The 22,692-nt window shown below is 38.1% G+C and overlaps 2 protein-coding genes across 3 annotated transcripts; one reads left to right on the plus strand and one right to left on the minus strand.

Annotated features, from left to right (window-relative positions):
• Nucleotides 1–206: 206 nt before the first annotated feature.
• slc11a2 (solute carrier family 11 member 2) lies at nt 207–12,288 on the minus strand. Its single transcript, XM_077725566.1, has 17 exons — nt 12,026–12,288; nt 9,233–9,316; nt 8,248–8,387; nt 8,035–8,154; nt 7,442–7,561; nt 7,133–7,239; nt 6,983–7,053; nt 6,830–6,897; nt 6,582–6,737; nt 5,905–6,063; nt 5,744–5,830; nt 5,453–5,572; nt 5,219–5,368; nt 5,045–5,118; nt 4,545–4,698; nt 4,404–4,457; nt 207–1,647 (listed from the first exon to the last, which is right to left on the minus strand). The coding sequence occupies exons 2-17, from the start codon at nt 9,264–9,266 to the stop codon at nt 1,576–1,578; spliced, it is 1,686 nt and encodes a 561-aa protein (XP_077581692.1). The 5' UTR covers nt 9,267–9,316; nt 12,026–12,288; the 3' UTR covers nt 207–1,575.
• Nucleotides 12,289–12,478: 190 nt separating this feature from the next.
• Nucleotides 12,479–22,675, plus strand: ankrd52b (ankyrin repeat domain 52b). 2 transcript variants are annotated; one of them, XM_077725563.1, is made up of 28 exons: nt 12,479–12,617; nt 13,240–13,323; nt 13,407–13,485; nt 13,561–13,631; nt 13,710–13,910; nt 13,993–14,080; nt 15,040–15,182; nt 15,399–15,611; nt 15,704–15,782; nt 15,857–15,971; nt 16,614–16,696; nt 16,784–16,901; nt 16,984–17,052; nt 17,132–17,272; nt 17,351–17,401; nt 17,642–17,753; nt 18,260–18,331; nt 18,413–18,614; nt 18,692–18,779; nt 19,203–19,320; nt 19,383–19,602; nt 19,876–19,963; nt 20,044–20,127; nt 20,250–20,395; nt 20,596–20,678; nt 20,836–20,918; nt 21,025–21,116; nt 21,228–22,675. In XM_077725563.1, exons 1-28 carry the CDS (start codon nt 12,591–12,593, stop codon nt 21,458–21,460), a joined length of 3,183 nt encoding a protein of 1,060 aa, XP_077581689.1. In that variant the 5' UTR covers nt 12,479–12,590; the 3' UTR covers nt 21,461–22,675. The 2 variants fall into 2 exon arrangements, with proteins under 2 accessions (XP_077581689.1, XP_077581690.1); XM_077725564.1 differs by lacking the exons at nt 16,614–16,696; nt 16,784–16,901; nt 16,984–17,052; ... (13 more) ...; nt 21,025–21,116; nt 21,228–22,675 and having other exon boundaries at nt 15,857–15,975.
• Nucleotides 22,676–22,692: the final 17 nt, after the last annotated feature.

The following is a 22,692-nucleotide window of genomic DNA, read 5'->3' on the forward strand; positions in this document are numbered from 1 at the left end:
ACTTGATTTTATGAATCCGAATAATCATCATCATCCATCATCAAATAATTTGCGACTATTGATACTTAAAGTACTAGTATTAATAATTTATGTATCTCATTAATAGTGTCAAATGCACCAAAGTCGGTTTAAAATCATTCACTTGAATTGATTAAATTTAATTATATAGTAAACAGATTATACATTATATGTAATGGGAACATATCTGGAGTTCTAGAAATTGTCATGTTTATTAAATTACAAAAATATATAAAATACAAGGTGGACAAACATAATATAACCATGGTTAAAATTGAGAAAATCAACAACATATCATTATTGTGGCCAATTCCTTGTTTCCTCAGCTGGTTTTGTCACTATGGTCAGGAATCAGAGTTTTTTTTATGATTCTAAGAACATACAATAATAATAAACAATAATAATCTAATGTATTGGGTGCCAGGTGGAATTTGAAATTTTTCCACATCGATGTACAACAGACGAGAAACAGCAAATGAATAATTTAAAAGGACCTAATCAAGCTCAAAAAGAAAAGGGACACTGGTGAAAATAAAATGTTTTTCTTTGGCTCGAATTAAGAAATTTGTAGCAGAAACATTTGATTTCGTTTTATGCACTGACGGTATTAAATGCGAGGCAAACAGGCTGGGGGGCGAAACAAGCTGTATACACCCAAGGTCAAATAGCCTCCTTGAGCGTTCCAGCATATCCAACAACAACAACAACAAAAAAAGGCCACGTAAAGAGTAAAAAAATTCAGTAAATGTTCCTGTCCACAATGCAACATCCACCTTTTTTTCTCTTATATTCCACAGTCCCATAACATAGCAAAAGTGTTTGTTTTTCCCCACCACATGGTATAACAAACACAAACTATGTACTAATAAATAAGTGGAATTAGCATATATATTAAAATTTTACATAATCAAGAAGTCATTGCTTTGGTCACGTGAGATGACCAAATGCAACTCATGCTAACATTTCAGCAGGGTTTTGCCATCATGATTTCAGGCATAATTACATTATGTTATAAGCATTTGAATGTCCTGTTATAAACATGTACCATATTAGCAAATATTATATTACAAATAAACTTGAGCAATACAAAAATTTAAAATGTCAATATCATGTGCCCTTAGCTATGAAAATAAAGAAAGGCCCTTATATGTAATATTCTTTTTTACAAAATGTATAAATAAAACTCCTAAAAAAAGTTCCCCCTCACATCCCACTTTGTTCTGCCACGTGTGATTGTTAGAAATAATATTTCTTTTCAATCAAAGCATGTTAGTCTAATTTGCCATTTTATTTATGACATTTGTGTTAGAGTTAGTATTTCTGGTATAAATCCACCCGTCTATTATTTGGTTGACATCATTTTAAATGGGTTGACAAAGTGCATCAAGGGCAAATAATGCTAAACAATTCTGACATTGTAGACATGTTTGTTTACAATATAACTTCAGCAATATATGACACTTTAAACATTGAAAGGCACTAAAAGGTGAAGACAAAGATACTGCTGATACAGCAATGGTCCTATCAGTGTTCTGGCTCTCCATCCGGCGACTTTTACTATCTCTCGATTATGTTGTCCACGTCCATGTCATTCAGTAGGTAGATATCTGTGTGCCGTGCAAGACCAATCTGCAGGAAAGACGGACATTTCATTAGTCAGGAGCACATGTACTAGTAAATAGTTTCTTTGCGAATCAAATATCTGTTCATTTTTTTTAAATGATTTCACAGACAGCGCATAACTCAACAAAAGGAGCAACACATAAAGGGGAGTAAAAATAAAACCAAAGTGTTAATTCGTCTTAAAAAAAAATTAATTAAAAAGATAGGAAGTTGGATAATCACGTGACTGGGTGTTGATTTAAATTAGTGATAAGATGAGGGAGCTCACCTTTGCTCATTTAACCTTGGCAAGTCCTGCAAAAGAGCACTACACATTGCTATTGTGCATTATAGTCTGGTTCTGTATTGCCTTGTATACAAAGACAGTTAAAATACTACACTTTTTTTTCCAAATCCAGACATACAACAACAACAAATGCTCATTTATGGAGATTTTATTTCCCCCATTTCTTTTTGATAAGTGCATAGTGAGTCCCAGCCAGAAGCAAAGGACAGGTGCCGAATAGCCCTAATAAAATAAAATTACACAAGATTGTATTTTTGCTTTTCCCACCAGCAGATTGAAAATCTCGAAACGTGGAACTAAAATAATCACCTTAATTTGCTCATTTGGGGATATGGGCAATGACATCAAATTGCAAATTTACTCATCATAAGTACAAACAAGGCTACTTTACAAAGTAACTCTCAGTTTGCCCAATACTTATTGGCCGACCATTTCACAAATACATTTTTTTTTAAATCCTGATCTCATAGTGTGAGCTTAACTGAAAATTACTTGGGAGAATGTAGTGCAAAGATGTGGGAAAAGTACTATTTTTATAATATAACATCAGTTGCAGCAAAGTTGAAATGCTCTTTTTGTTTCATAGAATGTGGTAGCAAAGCATGTTTTGGATTTGGTACTATATGAGCACATTTTGGACTCATTTCAACATGATGTAAAGTATAATAATCACCCCAAAATACTAAGCAGCAACAACAGGGTTGAAGTGCATATTATTGTACCTCCGTTAGTTTTTTTTTTTTTTTAAAGAAAGTGCTGCATCTGATTACTACATCGAATAACACAACATTTTTTACATAAAAAAACGGACATCATCAACATCATTAAAGTTTTTTTTAAGGAAATGTAATATGTTGCTAGTGTGTAACAAACTTCACAAACATTGTGTCAAGAAGCTGTTTCAAAAATGTCTGCTGAAAGGACAGTTTAGAGGAAGGGAAAAAAATCACATGTATGTGCTATAGATATTTTCCATTTGGTGGGTATGTCATACACACCAACTATTACAAAATAATTCAATCAAAATCTCTTAATAGGCATAAAAAGTCTTGCTGTTTATTTCAGTTTTTATTTTATAGTACAGTTATTGCTAACCTTTATATTTCATCTGTCTGAGAGCTAATATTAATTATTACGAAGGTTACTTTGTTCATCTGGCAAAATATCACGTAAGTCAGCACTTGGAATGCTCTTTCATTAAACATGATCTATTATTTTCCCTCTATGTATCCATCCATTGCCATGGCACATTAAACGTATTCATTAAAAACTGCCTAAGCATCTGAGGGCTTAAAAAGCTTAAAATGGGTGGGAGTTAAGAGGTAAAAAAAAAAAAAAAAAAAAAAAAAACTTCCTGGCATCTCTCAGTAGTAGTGTGGTGACGTGCAAATTATCTGCCAGAAAAAAGATCCTCCGTATTGAAAGAAATATTAAAAAACTTCATAGAGCATGACAGGATCCATGCTCTTACGAATGGAGTGTCTTTTAACTTTTAATGTTACATGCTGGATTAAAAATTTGGACACAACATTCAATACACGATTTAAAAAACTAAGAAAAACAATGGCTCGGGGGGCACATGTGGCTCTTTTGATGGGTGCTTATGGGTCTTTGCTGAACTGTGAGCCAAAATCTGGACACTATGTCTAGACCTGCTTTAATCTTCCAGTTTTTAATTAAACCTTTCTGCATGGATGCATGCATCCCATTGATTAGCATCAGGGTGACAATTTTGTCAACATAATTCTGAGACTTTTTCTACTTTAGAGGCAGTGAAATGACTAAAAACACACGTCTTCATGTATTTTTACTTCTAGTATATTCTGAGTATGGCTCTCAATGAATAACAATGGAAAATATGAATTGTTTATGGCTCTCTCGGTCAAAAAGGTTCCCGACCCCTGCCCTAAACACACCAGTTTTCTTTAGGCCAGCTCAACAACGGTGACTTATCAGTCTTTAAATATGTGAACTTGTCATGATCCATTAAAGGATACGGGGCAGGAAAATAATGCAGTAGTGACTCATAAAGCTCAAGCTAAAATGAGATGAGGGAAAATACTGACGTAAACTAGGAATGTCTGAACCAATGAGCTTAGTTTAAATTTGTTGATCATTTTAAATGCCGCTTTCCTCGGTTTGAGCTCGAATTGATGGAATGTTTGTATTTCTCGGAAAAATAAAAAGCTGTATTCATAGTGTGTCACTTTATGAAAGCCAACAGGAAAGGCCGTAAAGTCAAGTGTCCCGAGATGTATTGCTTTGGATGTGAACATGAGTAAATCTCCATCTAATGGGTCCAAACGTGCGAGAAACATCAAACATTGAAAAAATACGCTATGACAAGAACTCCAAAAGTTCCAGTTGAAAAAAGGGCTCAGAGTCTTCGGAGGAAAGCTGCTGGTTACTGTGCTGCTCATCTCTAGGTGTCGTATTCAGAATGTTCCTCTATGAACACACCAGCTCGATTGCTTACCCTGCTGCCAAAGTCCAGGCAGGAGATTCCCAGGGCGACCAAACAGTGCCACGCCTGCACACAAGACGGGGAAAGACCAATCACAAAGCAGACAAGACATAGTTGTTGTATTGTGACAATTGTTTCAGTCTAATAACTCACCAGGTAGCCTACAAAGCAGAGGTAGGCGATGGAGAACAGTGCAGCCAGAACGTAGAGAAGCACACTGTCTAGCATTGAGACATAGACCACCACAAAGTACATGTTGATGGCGCAAACTAACAGGATGACACAGCCGCCGCCGATCTTCCAAAACCTGAAGAGAACAAACATATTGATTATGGAAACAGTACATTTTCAACATATTTGAGATGGCGTGGAAAAATGAATATGTGTACATGGAATTTTTTTCATGGGAAAAATACTGAATTTTGTGGACAGCTTTAAAGATTTTATAAGTCCTCATTTGTCCTCAACAATTCATTTGAAGGAGGGCCGGCATATTGATCTTCCAGTAAAAAAGACGAAAGGGCTTGTGTGAGATAAAAAGCAACTTAAATGTCTAAATGGTGACATCCTTCAAAAAGTGTGTCATGATACTTTTTATAATGTATGTTATGCTTTGCATATATCTGCCAGTTGGACGGCAACAGACTGCTTACAAGCCATTTGCAAAGTCGTTCATGATGGATGGCAGGCTGGTGAAGGTCAGAATCGGGATCAAAGCAAAAGGAAGCTGAGGGAAAAAGAGAAGAATTCATTGGACATATCATGAATGAGTTCAAGTCAACAAAAGACTTTAAAAAAAAGACCCTTTTTCACCCAATGAGTCTCACCTGCATGCTTTGTAGCACATTGAGGAAGTCGTTCATCCCCGTCAGATGCTGTACATCCTGAAAAATAGCGACTAGCAGCGTCGGCGTGATGGCGATGGAGCGGGTCAGCAACACTCGCGCAAACCGAGACCATCGGAGATTTAAGAAACCCTTTCCAAAGGAAAGACAAAAAAAAGGCACAATTGAAGTCTTTTTCAGTCACCACTCCCAACTACGTATAGTCAACTGTCCTACCTCCATAACAAACTGGCCGGAGTATGTTCCCGTCATAGTGGAGCTCTGCCCTGCCGCCAGGATGCCGATAGCCCAGATGTACAGCGCGGCGGGGCCAAAGAAACAGCCCAGAACCACTCCCTTGAATATCCACGCATGGAAAAGCCATTTGTAAAATGTACATTTCAGGGTGCAAAAGAGCAAAACTACATTCGAATACGGATTTCTGCCATGACATCGCCGTAGTCACTTGAAATATATGAACTTTCCCATTCAAATTCTTTGACGGTAAGTATGGACGAAAAGCCGTACCCCCTTGTAGATGTCAACCTCCAGTGTTTCATTGTTGAGAGGAAAAAGACCTTGGTAGGGGATGTTGGTTCCATTGCACTCAAGGTTCTGCAATCAGAAAATTGAGATGAACATTGCACATTTTTGTCGTAATGGCTCATGCAGTCCAGTGTACCACCCACCACATCCATGTTGGTTTTATTGTAGAAGGACTGGGCAAAAACGGCTACCACAAAGACGTTGATAAGGAATGAGACAAAGAGCGCGATGCTGGACTCAATGAAGTAGTACTTGTTGGCTTCTTTGACTGCCTTCTTATTTCGGCGGTCAATATCACGAGACTGGCAAAGGAAGGAGACAAATATGTATTACGTATTTTCACACCCACGAGTAGTAGTAGTTCCAAATGCTTCAATATCAGTAAGGTTGTCAAAAAGTTGCGGAACTTTACTTCCACATTCTAACCAGACAATTCATAAGAACTGAACAATTTTAAGAATCAAAAAGTTGGTTTAAAAAAAAAGTTGGCATTAAGTGAGTCACTTTATGAGGGGTCTTTGTGGGAAAATATAGTTATTTATGATAGTTTATCTAGTTTGCAGTGACGTAAAACTACGATTTGATTATTTTGCCCCCCGTCTGAAGGCATTTCAGAAGGTAACAGAACAGTATACTGTAGACTAAATGTCAAGCTTAGTTTGCCAAAAGTCATTGATGTTTAATGACAGTAAAATGATTTGTGTTAACCTGAAGAATTTGTCAAAGGCAGTAATACTGACTATTGTATTTTCTGAAAACCCTCGTACTTCTAAACCTACACCGAGTGGGTGGGAAAAAAAAAACAGGTCTTAATTCTCACTTTGACCAAAGCCGAGTGGAGGTAGATGTTGTGCGGCATGATGACAGCTCCTACAATGCCAACTGCCTGCTCCAGTTGGCTGGGTCCACATCCAGCACAGTACGGGACAAACATACCCTTGAGCACTTCTCCCTGGTCCGGTTTAACGAGCACATACTACAGTCGACAAAAAAAAAAAAAAAAAAAATGAATCAAATTACCGAGAGTCTCTGCGGAATAAACACAATTAGCGAAAGTGGAAACGTTACCTCATAACCGAAACTGATCGCCATCACGGTGATAAGAAAGCCGAAGAAGGCTTCCAGTTTCCTCAGGCCTACAAAGAGGAGAAGACGGCAAAAACACTAAGAGAGCACTCTTCTTAAACAGTATCCTTGGATTCCAAGAAAATCGTCACAAACCATATTTGTCCAAAAAGAGGAAAACAAAGGTGTCCGTGATGGTAATGAGTACTCCAGCCCATAACTGAATTCTGTTGTCAAATAGAAACGCTTTATGACAAAAGCATTGCTCTTCCTGGAGTTGAAATCAAGATAAGATAGCTAAGTTACCTGCCCACAGAGAGAAGATTGAGCGCTATTGCACAGCCAATCACCTCCTGCATGTCTGAACCAATAATTGCCAATTCCACCATGACCCATAGCATGATTCGGGGGACCTGCATTGACCAGAATATGGAATTAATATTGGAGAAAGCTGCTGTTTCCCAAAAAAAAAATGGTTCTTTTCTGAAAGTCTTGCTCCTTCCACACAATTTTCATAGTATTATCATTGAAAAATCAATGGTTAATTCTTCATTTGATGATCAGCATGAAGTTCCAATGTATTATAAGAGGACAGATTTTTATAACAAGGCTTACAGTGGAATATTGGCGGTTGCAGACTTCTGCCAGGTGCATTCCGGTGACAACGCCAAGACGTGCTGCCAACCTCTGCAACAGCAGACCGATAATGGTGGCTCCCAACAACACCCACAAGAGCTGAGGAGGATAGGCAAGTCACATTTTCAGGATAGCACAATTCAAGTGACTCTACATTAAAATCCACAAGACACTTAAAAACAAAAACAATCAAAGATCGATAAATGAATCAAAAGTAAATATCATACATTTTAAGGCCAGTTGGGAATACTACGCTGCGATTAACTATAGCATTTGAATCCTGATTTAAAGGATCCTGATTGATTTTTATTGATATCTATTTGAGACCAGTAAATACACCATTGAGACAAGAACAGCAGGACATGCATGAATAAAGTTAGGCAGTAAAAGGTTGGCAAAATTGACTCAGAGTTGATAAATGATACCCAACAGCCAATGCTCTTGGTGTAAATGTCAGGAGCCTTTTGAAATATACATATCTTTTCAAAATGTAAAATAAATACATTGAAGTAAATCAATAAAACAAATGATTTGCCACCCCCGATAAAATAATATTCAACAAAGTGATTCACCTTAAAGCCAGCTTTAGCTCCAGACTGCAAGTCAGATTCAATGTTCCCTGGATCTAAGTAAGCAATGCTCATCAAGAACCCGGGTCCAGTGAAAGCCCAGAGTTTCCTGAAACTAAACACCTGAGGGGAAGAAAAAGGCAACAGAACAGATGACATTTGTTCTACATTGCGAAGTTGGTGAGAGAGGCCCATTTTTTTTCCGAGTGCTTGTACCTGATGGACATTTTCGGGAATGGCCACCTTGTCTTCAAAGTACGTGGAAAAGGGTTCATCCATGTCGGCAGGGGAGGATGGAGGGGTGACAGAGTCGTAAGTGTTGGTTTGAATGTCCCCATTGTCATGAGGGGAATCCTCTGAACACAAACAAACAAACAAACACACACAGACACGCAAAACAGAAAAATGAGCATAGTGTAAAAAATAACAGGCACTTTTGCCTGTGTTTTTCTTATCTCATTCAACAAACAAATGAATGAACAGTAACGATATAAAAAAATGAGATAAGAGCGCAACGAGAACTTTTATTCTTTCACAAGGTTTTAAAATCATTTGAGGACACCCACATCACACACAGCAAGCCTTTTAAAGCCACACTAAAGAACAATCAGAGTTAATGATTATTAAATACCCATTTTGCTGTTTTGTGAAGGGAACATTTATTGTTAGATAGAGCTTGATCAATTAGTTATATTTAAAAAGGAATCATTAGAAATGAAAATATTGTGAAAGCTTGGTGGAAAAAAGTTTTTTCTATTTTTTTTTTTTAAACAAAAAGTTATCAGATTTTCAAATCTCATTCTTCAATTCCACACTGCCATTCCCAAAACAAAACACTCAAGTCTATTATGTGATTGAAACACAAATGTCAAAATAGAATTACTTTCAATACTAATCTCATCTCTACATTAACTTGTTTCTTTTTTGCAAAAAATAATAATAATAAAGCGAGCCCCAAAGTTCAATGTACAACTTAAAATGTCAAAACAATCTGACATGAAGATAAAGCAACAATATTTCCCTTGGAATACAGACCAGCAAAGAAACGTGTCAACATAACACCGTGTGTACACACACACAAAGCAAATGGAACTTTTAAAATTGGAACATTTACCCCACTCCCAAAAAAATCTATGTAGAAAAACAAGTAAAAAGGTTTCCCTTCTTGCTCATGTTTCTGTTGTTGCAAAGGGTTGGTTACCTTGGAGGATGTCTTCCTCCTGCTGTGCCTTCATCAAGGCAGGCCAGTGGATCCCTGAGAACGTGAGCTATGACTTTCAACCTCCTAAAAACATAAATGCAAAAACAGCTTGAAAAGTTTTGTCGGCTAACACTGTCAAAATTCACTGACTAGCTTGAAATAATTGACAAAATGTCATTTACATACATGTCAACAACAATAATGTTAAAATTGTGGATTTGATCTCTAGGAGAGACTTATTTTGCAATCATTTGACTTCTAGTAATATGTAGGAATCTGCAATAAATGCCTGTCCTTTGTCCTTTTTTACCAAAAAAAAAAAAAAAATGTGATTGCGCAAGAGGTGAATTAGCAGAAATACATTAAAAGTTTCATTTTCACTTCCAACTTAAAAAAAGTCTACTCCCCTCCATTTTTTTAACTCTCCCATTCACAACATATTCTTTGAAGTCAGCAATCCATGGATAAAATACCATTCTAGGCAAAAGGTTTAACCTTGAAGCACACAGACTGGGCACATGACTCTGGGAACACGAGGCCAACACTACCCAGTTTCACTCTGATGTCATTTCCCATGCAATTATTATCACATTATTGCAGTGGCCCTGCTTGAGCACTGTTTGGTTATGCAAAAAGTCAAGCTCATTTTTTAAAATGGATTTCAATGACATTTTTTTCTAGGAGAACATATGACAATAGTTTTAACAAATCTAATAATGCTCAATGCAGTGTGGGAGTTATTGGTAGTCAAAAGGCAGACACCATTTTATTTTTCAGCTCAGGTTTATAATTGCATAATTGTATAATTGTAGACCTAATGCCAGTGAACCTGGGATATTGTGATAAACATAAAAAAACCTGAATAATTAGCAGATTGTGTTCGACCAATACTTCATTTCTTGCATTACTCTATTCAATGAAACTCAGGCTGAACATGAATTGCAAATCATTCTTTCATTTTTTTTATGTTTAATACAGGGCAGCGCAAACTATGACCCTGGTTTAACACAATATCCTAACTCCATTGAAACAGGTATATATCTTCCAAAAAGGACAAAACAAGTTAATTAAAATTTCCTAAATTTAAAAAAAAATTAAAAAATACTTTAGTCTGGGAAAATAATCCGAACAGATCATATTTGAATCTGTCCAGTTTAAATCAAGACGATAGCAAAACCACAAAAACAAATGATCTTAAAGTTGTCAAACTTGCAGATCAGCATGACGTCATCAAGACGTCAGACCAAGCCAGAAACCATTGGAAATAGAAAAATAGATTTAGCATTTTCATGATGAGTGGATAAGAGGATATTTTCAGAGGATAAGTGACAGGTAGGAAGAAGAAATGCTGCGTAAGTGTATGCCTGTCATTTTCAATTGAAAATGATGCATTTCGAAACAATTGAGAGGTTGGGTTTGGCACGACAGGTCGGTCGGCTTGGTCTAACACTCAACAGGTTATGTAGTAGATTTCCTGTTTTTTTTTTTTAATTTTTTTTTTTTAAGTATTAATAAGGATTTGAAGAGTATTTGTTGAAAACTTGTACTGTGTCTATTTGTCTGCTAGTAAAATGTCACCTAGATAATATTACATAATTAAACACATACCTACTTTCATATTCATTTCTTCACTGCAGGAGGCAAAGCATATTTTGTCGTGTGTTCTTTAATTATTATTCTTATGCCATATTACTGTTACGAAAAGCCTTTTGGGTGTTTTTTTTCTGGATTGCTTGTGACAAGCTAGTACTGTTTCCAAATTTAAGGGTAAAAGAATAACATTTTGAAGAAATGCCCCTGTTGACAAATCTGAACTTGGCTAGTGAGAAAGGGTTAAAGGAATGCCTGTGCAGTTAATAAGTGTTTTATGATGGTGACATGTTGATATCCGAAAGAACTTTGCCCACAAATCACAAAGAGAATTGCCGTTTTAAAATATCTTTTGGTCAATCTGTATCACATTTCATTTATTTTGTCGACTTGGAAGAACCATTGCACACCATTTATTGCAGTCAATTTCCAACAAATGAAAACAATATGTATAATATATAACGTTGTGAGATAAGCAAGTTTATCAGACAGCACTTGGCAGCTTTTAAAATCACTAGTGCACATCTGTGACAACTCCCAAACGGACATGGGTGTCATTTTATAAAAGTAAAAATTTTATAAACTGCTAACATTTGCAAAAGACAACAGGAAAAATAAAACATTTCGGAGTTGCTACGTTAGTACACACACAAAAAAGCTATACATTAATTGAAAACAATATCTTATGTCGGATAGATCATTTTTTCTTTGGATGTGCCCAAACTTGAATTCCAATGACTTCAACTTCCATTGAAATGTATCATTCTTCCACATTAACTCTTATTGAAAAGGTGGTAAAAACTAAACAATTCAAAGTTTCTCAAGTAGGAAAAACTGGTCAATCGAGGTCCTAACTAACAGTCATGACGTGTCTGTCACTTAGTTAAGAATTAAATCATACAAATGTCGCGATGGTTTAAATGAAGAGAGATTTATTTAATTTACACTTTCAGCAATACTACTTTTATGACCATAATTTCGTGTTGATGGCGTGGATATCATTACAAGAATTTACAAATTGATTCAAACTTTTTTTTACACCCGGCTGAGTACTTTTACTCCAATAACCGATATTATAAAGAAATGTAACTTGTGTCTACAAACATTACTACACGGATGCTAAATCATGCTAAGAGTGCGACCTAGCTAGAAGGATTGTATCACTTAAAGTGACCTTTACCAAAGAATTTTAAATAATCTTACCTTGTTATAAGGTGGGATAAAGCCAATTTGATTGGATTTCGGCAATTGAGCCCAAAATCGGACACGCGGCATGGGCACCACGTAAAGCGAGGTAAAAGATTGCGCGTTGTCAAATTATTCTCAAGCACATCCGCGTCTTGTCGTTATTTTACATGACAACTTTAAGTTACAGAGTCACTGCGCATGCTCATAAAACCCAAAGTGCTCAGATTGGTCAATGGAAATGTTCCATATACGATATTTTTCCCTATAGTTTGTCTGCAGGTAAAATTTCCGAAGATCAACAGTGGTTGTTTTATAATAGAACAGTTCACACAGCATGCGCCACTCTGTGAGGAACGTACGTCATTAACACCACCATGTTTGTTGTGGCAAAAAGAGACGCTCAAAAAATTTGACGCTCACGTATGCAATCACGATGCCGGGAACTTCTCGCGAGAAATGTGCCCACACCACAAATACACTCGCTAACGGGGCTACTGAGCCGCTATTGATCCAATTGTATTCTATGTATATGTACATACACAGATAGTGTGAATGAAAGCTCATACAGGAAAATCGAGGAATGGAGTGTAGAGATATTAAAGATCAGGTAAGAGTAAGGCATCGTGATTATTCAGATCCTGATTTTATTCTCTTGAAAAATGCTCTTAGCGCAGTTGATAGACTAGGCGACACGTCTAGCGAAGTTGGCTAACACTATCACCATAGTCGTAGAGTGACATAAAAAGTAAAGTGAACTTGAAATCAAATATTTTGCGCGGAGGCATTGGTGATTATATTTATTTTTCAAATGGATTTTTGAATTGTGTGATTGAAAAGTGGAAGCATTATTCAGGCGTAATTCATCTAATCCAATGTCATAAATTAGACACTTTTGTTATCCATCATTGACGCAACTTTGTAGGCGAACTTAGTCTTATTTTCATCATCATCAGCATCATCATCATCATCATCATCATTATCATCATCAACACATTATCGTCTCAAACTATTGTGCAGATTTTCCGATTGAGCCAAGCATTAAATGCCATTAAACCTTGTAATAATCATGTCATATCATTATTTGTTATTATACAATATACAATCCCTTTTTAACATGTCTGGTTTTTAGTGTTAAATCAGCATACTTTTGTAATGTCTTTGATTCCATTCATCAATCTTGATCTTTTTCTACAACTACTTTTTTTTCTGACATAAATCTCTTTTCTCAGTGTCCACTGGTCCAGGCAATTTTCAGCAGAAATACAGAAGAAGTGACATTTTTGCTAAGCCATAGCGAGGATGTCAATTCATTGGTATTTTTTTAGCACTAGTATTCCATTTGTCTTCTGGATAGGATGTAATATTATTTGTAATGTAATGTTTCTTTTCCCCCCAGGACCATGAACAAAGCACACCACTTCACGCTGCTGCCTACCTTGGTGACATCAACATTATGGAACTACTTATCACCGCAGGTAAACGTTGAAACATGGCGGATCTCTAAATCATCTTAAAAAAACAATCAACGTGGTCATTTTGCATTCCAACAGGTGCCAATGTCAACGCTAAGGACCAAGGTCTGTTGACTCCCCTACACCGAGCAGCTGCCTCCAGAAATGAAGTGCGCACTTTTCTTTCCATTAGAACATTTCAAGGAATTCCGTACATTATTTGACGTTTCCTTAATTGATCTCTTTAGAGGGCTGTAGATCTGCTTTTGAAGCACAGCGCGGAAATTAACACACGGGACAAATTCTGGCACACGCCTCTTCACATGGCTGCGGCAAACTGGGCTACACGTTGCGCCCAATCGCTGATACCGCTCGTGTGTAGTATGGATGTTTACGATCGCTCAGGAAGAACACCTTTGCATCATGCAGCTCACAGTGGAAACGGAGAGGTCCGCTTCCTTGAAACTATTCTGAGGAGCTGTGAGAAGAAGTACATGTTTGTAAAGGCACTTGCTTACTTTCTTTGTTTAGATGGTGAACTTGCTTCTCAGTAAGGGTGCCAAAGCCAGCAGCAAAGACAAAAAGGAGAGAGAGCCGATCCATTGGGCTGCATATCTGGGTGAGTGCCATTACTGGGTTTAGATATCATTCACTGATTTATGTTGTCCTCAATGAGAGCAAACTATCTTTGTAAAAGACATATGTAAACATTCGCTGTTGCTTTGTTTTTTTTTTTCTGCCATGCTGTGGATCAACTCAAGAACTGAATGATAATCACCAAATGGGAATTAATTCTACTTAAACTGATTTCATTGATTTAAAAAGAAAAGGAAAGACGACTTGTAGGTGTATAATGAATTATACCAAGTAAACACCATATAAGTAAATAATGGTTATGTAATAAAATGTAACTCCTATTAACAAAGTCCAATCATCTGACAAAAGATTGATAAAATAATCAATACTAAAAATATCCCATATTGACAACACTATAAATCCCTTTTTAAAATTCCTCTTAGACGTTCAAGATGATATGGAAAGCTCCCTATGACTCTTCTACCACAAAGATTACTATAGTCTCAGCTACTATAAACAAAGCTCTGTGCAGTACAACCAAGGCTTACAGGGCTTTTGTATTCATTCCCCCTGGTTAAAACTTGTGATCCCAAGTAAACAATTATACTAGTGTGTGTTCACACTTCTCTTATGTCTTTCATCAAGTCATTGTTTATTCACAATCCTAAAATACAGATTGTAGCTGGCAGCTATTAGTTGCCTAGGAATGAAAGTCATACATAATCATCACGGTACAGAGTAAGCATATCAAGCAAATCACATAAAAAGCTCAACAGAGTCTCAATTGATCAACTATCAGGTAAGGATAAATTGTACTTTTTGACACTTGGCGTATTGGCAGCCATTTACGGCAATAGGTGTCCAATCCGTGTGAACTTGCAGTCAATTATGTTTCAGAACCAGTGATGATAATGCTCGCCCAGTCCATTTAAACAAGTTTAAATCAATCAGACGGTATGTACAAAAAAAATGGTGTTTTACAAATATTGGGATTCCCCACAGGACATTTGGACATAGTTAAGATGCTGGTGTCTCACAGTGCTGATGTTACATGCAAAGACAAACAGGGCTATACGCCACTCCATGCTGCAGCGATCAGCGGACATTTAGGGGTGGTCAAATATCTGCTGGAACGAGGAGTGGAGGTATAGACCCTTTTAATATTCGTGTCCTCCAAATAGGTTTTTTTAAAGTCATAAAAAGTACCTAATAGGAAAATGTTCTCCTGTTGTTGTTGTTATTATTGTTTTTTAAAAACGTTTTAATTATAAGTTAGAGCAAAGTCAAGAGAAGGCTTAAAATTTGAATCTGTATAAGTGAGTATTTAGTGACTTTGAGTGCTATTCTTGGGTGTTTCTCAGACTGATGAACCCAATTGGTTTGGGAACACAGCACTCCACATGGCTTGCCACACGGGTCAGGACACTGTGGCCTCTGAGCTGGTTAACTGTGGCGCCAACATCAACCAGGCCAATCACCACGGTAACGCTCCACTGCACTTGGCTGCCACCTCCTCCAGCGGGGTGCTGTGTGTTGAGCTGCTCATCAACAACGGGGCCGATGTCAACATGCAGGTAAATGGGGGAAAACATGGATAAAGCCATCCCTGGCGTCCAATCTCCTCTCCAAAGCTTCTCACTCGTTAAAATAATCATGTTTTCAACAGAGTAAGGAAGGCAAGAGCCCTTTGCATATGGCCGCCATGTATGGCCGCTTCACAGGCTCACAGATTCTCATACAAAATGGTAACGGGATACGACATGGAAATACCCTGTTGTCTAAAAGGTGGCCCTAAATGTAACGTTTGCCTTCTTCCCAGGTGGTGAGATTGACTGTGTTGATATATACGGCAACACTCCTCTACATGTTGCGGCCCGTTATGGTCAGGAGTTGTTGATCAGCACTCTGCTGACAAATGGTGCCGACAAAGCCAGGTGAGTTCTCTATCTATACCTTGAATGCTTTTACAAATGAAGACTGATCTTTCCTAGCTTTTTCTGAACCATGGTCTTCATTTTTTCTTCTTCATGAAAACAGAAAAAAAATAGCAGTGAATGAGTCAATACTGCATAGTGTTTATATGTCAATTACATTTACCGTCATTTTCGGACTATAATCGAATCGAATCCAACCCTCAAAAACTATTTAATGGCTATAAAAGCTCGACTGCAGCTACAGCTGCGACACATAAAAAATAACCAATGCACAAAAATGGGGTAAAATCCACTTCCTAGCAGCATGTATTGATTAAATACAAATACAGGAGCTTTTCAGAAATCACAACCGTACCAGGGGGGTGATTTCCCCGGGAAAAGACTGTGATGTAGTGCCACAGGCGAAATGGCAAAAATTGCACTAAAATGGGGTAAAATCCACTTCCTAGCAGCATTTAGTGATTAAATACAAACACTGGAGCTTTTCAGATATCAGAACCAGGCCCACAATTGAAATATTATTTAGGAATATAGCCATATTTTACTCACCAAAAATCCATTTTAACTGTACACAATTTTCCTCTTTAATTGGCATTGTTTGACTGTTGAGAGTTATACTGGTTATACTGGTCCATTCTACAGACAGGGGATGCATGGGATGCTTCCACTACACCTGGCAGCGCTGTACGGCTTTTCAGATTGCTGTCGCAAGTTGCTCACCAATGGTGAGAAATGATTTGAACACAGCAGTTCTAAGTGCTACTTACACATATTATTTATATTTGCTTATAAATTGTTTCTGTGTTATTTAGGCCAGTATTACAACATTGTGCATTCTTCAACAAGCTGTCAAATGCCATCCTTTGGCTTTGATATCAACACGCAGGATGAACGTGGGAGGACTTGTTTGCATGCAGCTGCATTTGGGGGGTAAAATACCCATGAACACACACACACACACAGTGTTGATGAAAATTATCATTTATTAAAATGTTTCTCGTGCTTTTGGCAGGGATGTTGACTGTCTTAACATGTTGATGAGCAGTGGAGCTGATCTCGATGTAAAGGATCATTTGGGAAGGTGAGGACAATCAAATGCTCTGTATTTTTCCAAGTTTGTGTACTGTTTTATTGACGCCATTTGAAATTTTGTGCCACAGGTCTCCTTTACACTATGCTTCAGCAAACGGTAACAGCGAGTGTACAATCACACTGGCGAGAGGCGGCTCAGAGATCAACGAGTTAGACCTGATGGGCTGCAGCCCTTTACACTATGCTGCTGCTTCACACACATTCTTCGGGTGACGTATCGAGCATTGATAGAATGTGCATGTGTTTCCATCAAAAATCTTCATTGAAAACCTTTTTTTGTTACTTAGGGGAGAGACGAGCTCAGACTGCAGCGTAGAAGAGGAACAAGAAGCCTCTCTGTAAGGCACACTTTATTCATTACAACTATACTTTATTCAAACTTTGTAATAAAGCCTCTTTCATTAGGAGAATGTAAGTGTACTTCTTGATTTAGCTGTAGTCCCAATTTAATATTGAGCAGTGCAGTACTTTACAGAAATATAAGAATGGGTTACTTTCATTAAGCAGAATGTTTTATTTCAATTTTCAAAGTTGTAGACTATGTGATTGTGAGTTTCCTGTTGTTACTTTGTGTTTAGATGTTTGGAGTATTTGTTGGACAGTGGAGGAAACCCAACAGTCAAGAACACTAAAGGTTACAGTGCGGTCCACTATGCAGCAGCTTATGGCAACAGGCATCATCTGGAAATGGTCAGTGGTTGGTTCATTTGACAAATTAAACTCATTTTCAGACCACCCAGAGGGAGGTCTCAAGTTCTTGCTCACTTTGTTGTTGTTGTTTTTGGTGAAGACACCTACCCAAATTGCCATCCTTTTTTTTGTTTTGTTGCTGATTTAATCAAATGTTTTGTATTTTCTCTACATAAATGTCTTGGCTATTTACCTTTCGATACGTTTTTTCCTCTCGATTATGACATCAATATGCATTGTACCGTATTTTCTCGACTATGAGGCGCACTTAAAAGTCTTAAATTTTCTCCAAAATAGACAGTGCGCCTTATAATACAGTGCGCCTTATATATGGAAAAAATGTCATTCATTGAGGGTGCGCCTTATAATGCGGTGCGCCTTATAGTCGTGAAAATAGGGTAATTAGAATAACAATTAACTTTCCAAACTAGGTGTGCAATCATAGTCCATTTTGAGCTTTTTAGCTTGTTTGAAAATTTCAAATTTGGCTGTTTTGTCTTTCGCAGCTCCTGGAAATTTCTTTCAATTGTCTGGAAGAGGCCGAAAGTAATATTCCCGTCAGTCCTCTTCACTTAGCTGTGAGTACTACGACCAGAAGATGGATATTTGACTTCCTGATGGTTTGAGGTTGATGACCTCTTCCAACATGTCTTTTCCAGGCATATTACGGTCACCGTGAGGCGCTCCACCTTCTGTGTGAGACGCTGGTGAGTCTGGATGTGCGAGACGTTGATGGGCAAACTGCCCTCCACCTCGCTGCTCAGAGAGGTTTTACCTCATGCGTTGAGGTGCTACTGGAACATCAAGCTTCTTGCACGCTGAAGGACCATAAGCAGAAGAGAACTGCTCTCCACGCTGCAGGTTGGAGTTGCTAAAAGTCTTGTTTTAATGACTCATCCTCTGTTTCCTTATAGTATTTTGTGTGTGTGTGTTGAGAGCTGCTGAGGGACACGTGGACTGTCTGCTCTTGCTGGTGAATAGAGAGCACAGTGCTGAAATTATTGACAGCCAAGATACACAAAGACAGTGAGTTACTTCCTTGTTATGGATCAAGAACTAGACGGATAAACCAATCACATTTGATAATTGATGAATGTGGTCTTTTTTTTCCTTGATACAAACTAATGTATGAAAAAATGATATGACAAATTATATTTGACATTTTTTATAGTCTTTTTCGCAAGGGACCATTAAAGGCGCAGAATTTAAATAATTTGAATTAGCTGTTAATTATTTAGTGGTTAAACAGCGGATTAAGCAGCGGATACTTCAATTTAATGATCAGCCGAGATGCGTAAAAGCATATTAAACATTTATCATTGTGTATAATTAACCGTTTGTGATGAATAACTGATGTTACTACAACTTACTGAGTGGCCCGCCCGGCCCTGTTTATTTTATACGGCCTCCAAGTGGTCAAAATGACTTAGTATCTTATTTCTTTTTCAGGACTGCTCTCATGTTGGCAACTCTGGGCTGTCACACAGATTGCGTCCACATCTTACTGGAAAAAGGAGCAAACCCAGACGCCGGCGACCAAAAGGGCTTCACCGCATTACACCGAGCTGTACGTGAAAGTGTCAATAGGTACGTGGTCGACATTAATTCTTCCATCTCCTCACCCTGCAGGCCATGCTGGGCAGCATGGACTGCATGTCAGCTTTATTGGAACACGGTGCTTCCCCTCTGTGTCGAGACTCTCGGGGAAGGACGGCACTGCATCTCGCCGCGTCCCGTGGTCACACACGGCTACTGCACACTTTAGTACAAGCTGCAGTGAAAGTCGATCCTTTGGACTCCATGTTGGACTACAGAGGCTATACGCCCACTCACTGGGCTGCCTACCATGGTAAGAAATTGACAGGATGTCCTTTTTTTTCATCTAAATATGTGCAATTAACAATGAAATTTCCCAAATACGGGATGAATAAAGTTATCCAATCCAATACCAGTGTGGTAATTACAGAACAGCAGCAATTCATTCCTGCTTTATGGAGCCCTAAAAAAAATCGATTCCAAGTGAAACTAATCAAATTCTATAGAAATGTCAACCTGGTAAATAGTTTCTTTGCAATCTATTCCTAGTGTGATTTTTAAATGTGTCCTCCTGTGTCATGTTTAGGTCATGAAGGATGTTTACACGTTTTACTTGAAAACAAACTTTTTGGCAACCAGGGAGGAAATTGCTTCAGTCCGTTGCACTGTGCTTTGTGAGTCCCGTTGAAAATGTTTAACCACTAGAAATCACTGAGAATTCAGTGGAGATTTTTATCCCCCTTTGTCTTTGTAGAATCAAAGGACATGATGTTGCTGCTGGACTTCTTGTGAAGACAATTGGAGCTCCAATAGTTAAAGTTTGTGATGCTAAAGGAAGGTGGGTTTGACCTTCGGCTTTTCCATGAAATAATAGCAGCTATTGAGTTTTTATTGTTTGAAGACAAATTCCAACCCTAACTTATAAACGCTATTTTTTCCCCCCATGCTGCCTGATTGCAGGACCCCTCTACATGCAGCTGCCTACTCTGGAAATGTTACTGGGCTCCAACTGCTCTTGGGTCACGGAGCAGAGTTGGATGCTCCGGACTACTCTGGACGCTCCTCTCTGATGGTTGCCGGCGAGCGTGGACATACCACGGCTCTCGGTAAGTGTCATACGAGAGCGACAACAGGATTCCTCTGGTCACTGTTTTCCTCCTCTTCATCCAAGTTCAAACATCTAACCAGTTAATGCACCATTTCCTTGCTTGCAGACATTTTTTGTCTTGTTATTCCCGCGGTACAGGTCACAAGACATGAAATGCCCAAGCCAAGATGAAAAGTTTGTGGTTTTTATGCATTCCAGAATTCCTGCTGCACAAGGTGAAGCCAGACCTGACCCTGGTGGATGTCAATAATAACACAGCCCTTCACTTAGCGTGCATTAAGGTCACACACACACACACACAAACGCAAGTGCATGTCATGTTAGGCACTTAATGACACAATTCACTTTTTCATCCAGCCTACCTGAAAAGAAGCTTCACGTTGTCTTTTGAATATAAAGTTTATGCTTAGTGTATGTGACTTTTCAATGAAATTACAGGGCCATGAGATGTGCGCCCTGCTGCTTCTAGGAGTAATCAGTGACCACTCCCTTATCAACGCAACCAACGATGCACTCCAAATGTGAGTTGGCCACTTCTGTCCTACTCTGCAGAATCACTTGTGACGACGGCACAATTCTGAATTCCAAAGTTCCCGGTTTTGACATTCCTTTGTATCCCCCGCCCAGGCCCCTTCACATCGCGGCAAGAAAAGGTCTGGCGACTGTTGTGCAGGTGCTACTCAGCAGAGGAGCTGCGGTCATGGCGGTGGATGGTGAAGGTAAGCAAAGCTACTAAATGTATCCAGCAGCTGGCTAGAAGTTAGAAAAGAAGTACATAATAACACAACACTATCATCACTTATTCCACCTGGGCTTGTTACCCTGTGCAGGCCGCACTCCAGCTTTGGCTTGTGCCCCCAACAAGAAGGTGGCTGACTGCCTTGCCCTGATTCTTTCCACCATGAAGCCTTTTCCCCTACGAGAGTCCAACACCAGCACTAGCGCCCCTTGCTTTAACCCGACTCTAAATAACTGGGGAATTGCCGCTACTTGCAGCTCCAACGGAAGTCTGCACCATCCATACGTCAAGGGGCGTTCCAGCGCAATCAACCTGCACCAGTGAAAGTTTGTACTACTTCCTTAGCTGTATTTTTTAAACGCCTTCTCTTAAGTCTTACACACATTACTATTAGACCTTAACACAGGGGTGGGCAAACTTTTTTTTTTTTTTTAATAGCTCTCCAAATAGACTGAAACCTCATTTGCTGGTCATCTGCTGCTATAAACCAAATTGTTCGAATGCTTGATTTCTCATGTGTGATTGTTGTGTTTGTGCATTTGTGCGTGTCTGCTGGTGCATTTTGGGAATGTTAGTTTCTCATTATTTTTAATATTGTCAAAAGGTAGTTTGAATCCTTTGCACCTAAAATATGCTTATTAGACTGATATCAGGATCCAAATAGCTACTGTATGTTTTAATGTGGGTTTTTTTGTAAACCTTAAAAGATAACGTCACACACTTGTACTATTTTTGTGCTGTGGTGCAATTCTAAGCACATTTTGAGCAGGGCAAAGCAGTCTGTCTCAGTAGAAAAATAGAGAAGAAATACAGAAATTATGTTTATGTTTAAGTGTGCATGTTTTCTAATGTTTATGCACAAGGACCTTACCAACCACCTCACTCTGTGACATCCACAACAGCAAATGTTTACAACAAGCTTTGTTGCTTATCATAATTTACCGTTTGAACAATGCTTATCTATATTTTAAATTATTGAAATCTAGTATTTCACATCTTGCACAATTGATACCAGAAGCTGACTAACCAAGAGCTAAATTTTTTTGTTCCTAAGTGACTGTAAACTCTGAAAATTTGCTGACGTTCAGTAAAAAAAAAAAAAAAGACTATTTTTCATATGAATGTGCACGTTATATCTACAAACAGGAAAATTATATTTAAATGACATTTAACTATAGAGTTGATTGGGTTTTGTGATAATTGCTTACTTGAACTCATGTAATCTTTCATTTCACAAATGCAATAGCAAGCAGGTAATTTGAAAATGGCTTTAATGTAAGTATTTGCACTCTAACGTTGATGTTGACGTTTTACAATATCAACAACGTATGAATTATGATTTAGAAATCTTTGTTTTGATATTGTTTAAAAAAAAGCTATGCAGTTTTGTGTAAAACCCCAATGCTTCTTTCAGACTTGAAACAAGACTTCTGTGTAAGTGTGGCACCTATTGAACTATTGATGGGGGCAACTGTCTTCCACAGATATCTGACATTTCTGCGTGTACCAATGAAAATTCAGTGCATTTAAATTAGAAAAATAAAAAAGGACTATTT

Source organism: Stigmatopora nigra, chromosome 10 (assembly GCF_051989575.1).
Source record: "Stigmatopora nigra isolate UIUO_SnigA chromosome 10, RoL_Snig_1.1, whole genome shotgun sequence".
Classification (NCBI taxonomy): Eukaryota; Metazoa; Chordata; class Actinopteri; order Syngnathiformes; family Syngnathidae; genus Stigmatopora; species Stigmatopora nigra.

Coding starts and splice junctions, on each gene's coding strand:
- slc11a2 (XM_077725566.1), bottom strand. CDS start 9,266: ATGAAGGCACAGCAGGAGGAAGACATCCTCCAAG. Junction 5,369..5,452: donor CCGGCCAGTTTGTTATGGAG/GTAGGACAGTTG, acceptor TCCTTTGGAAAG/GGTTTCTTAAATCTCCGATG. Junction 4,458..4,544: donor TCTGCTTTGTAGGCTACCTG/GTGAGTTATTAG, acceptor TCTTGTGTGCAG/GCGTGGCACTGTTTGGTCGC.
- ankrd52b (XM_077725563.1), top strand. CDS start 12,591: ATGGAGTGTAGAGATATTAAAGATCAG. Junction 18,615..18,691: donor AACTGCTCTCCACGCTGCAG/GTTGGAGTTGCT, acceptor GTGTGTTGAGAG/CTGCTGAGGGACACGTGGAC. Junction 19,321..19,382: donor TCACCGCATTACACCGAGCT/GTACGTGAAAGT, acceptor CTCACCCTGCAG/GCCATGCTGGGCAGCATGGA.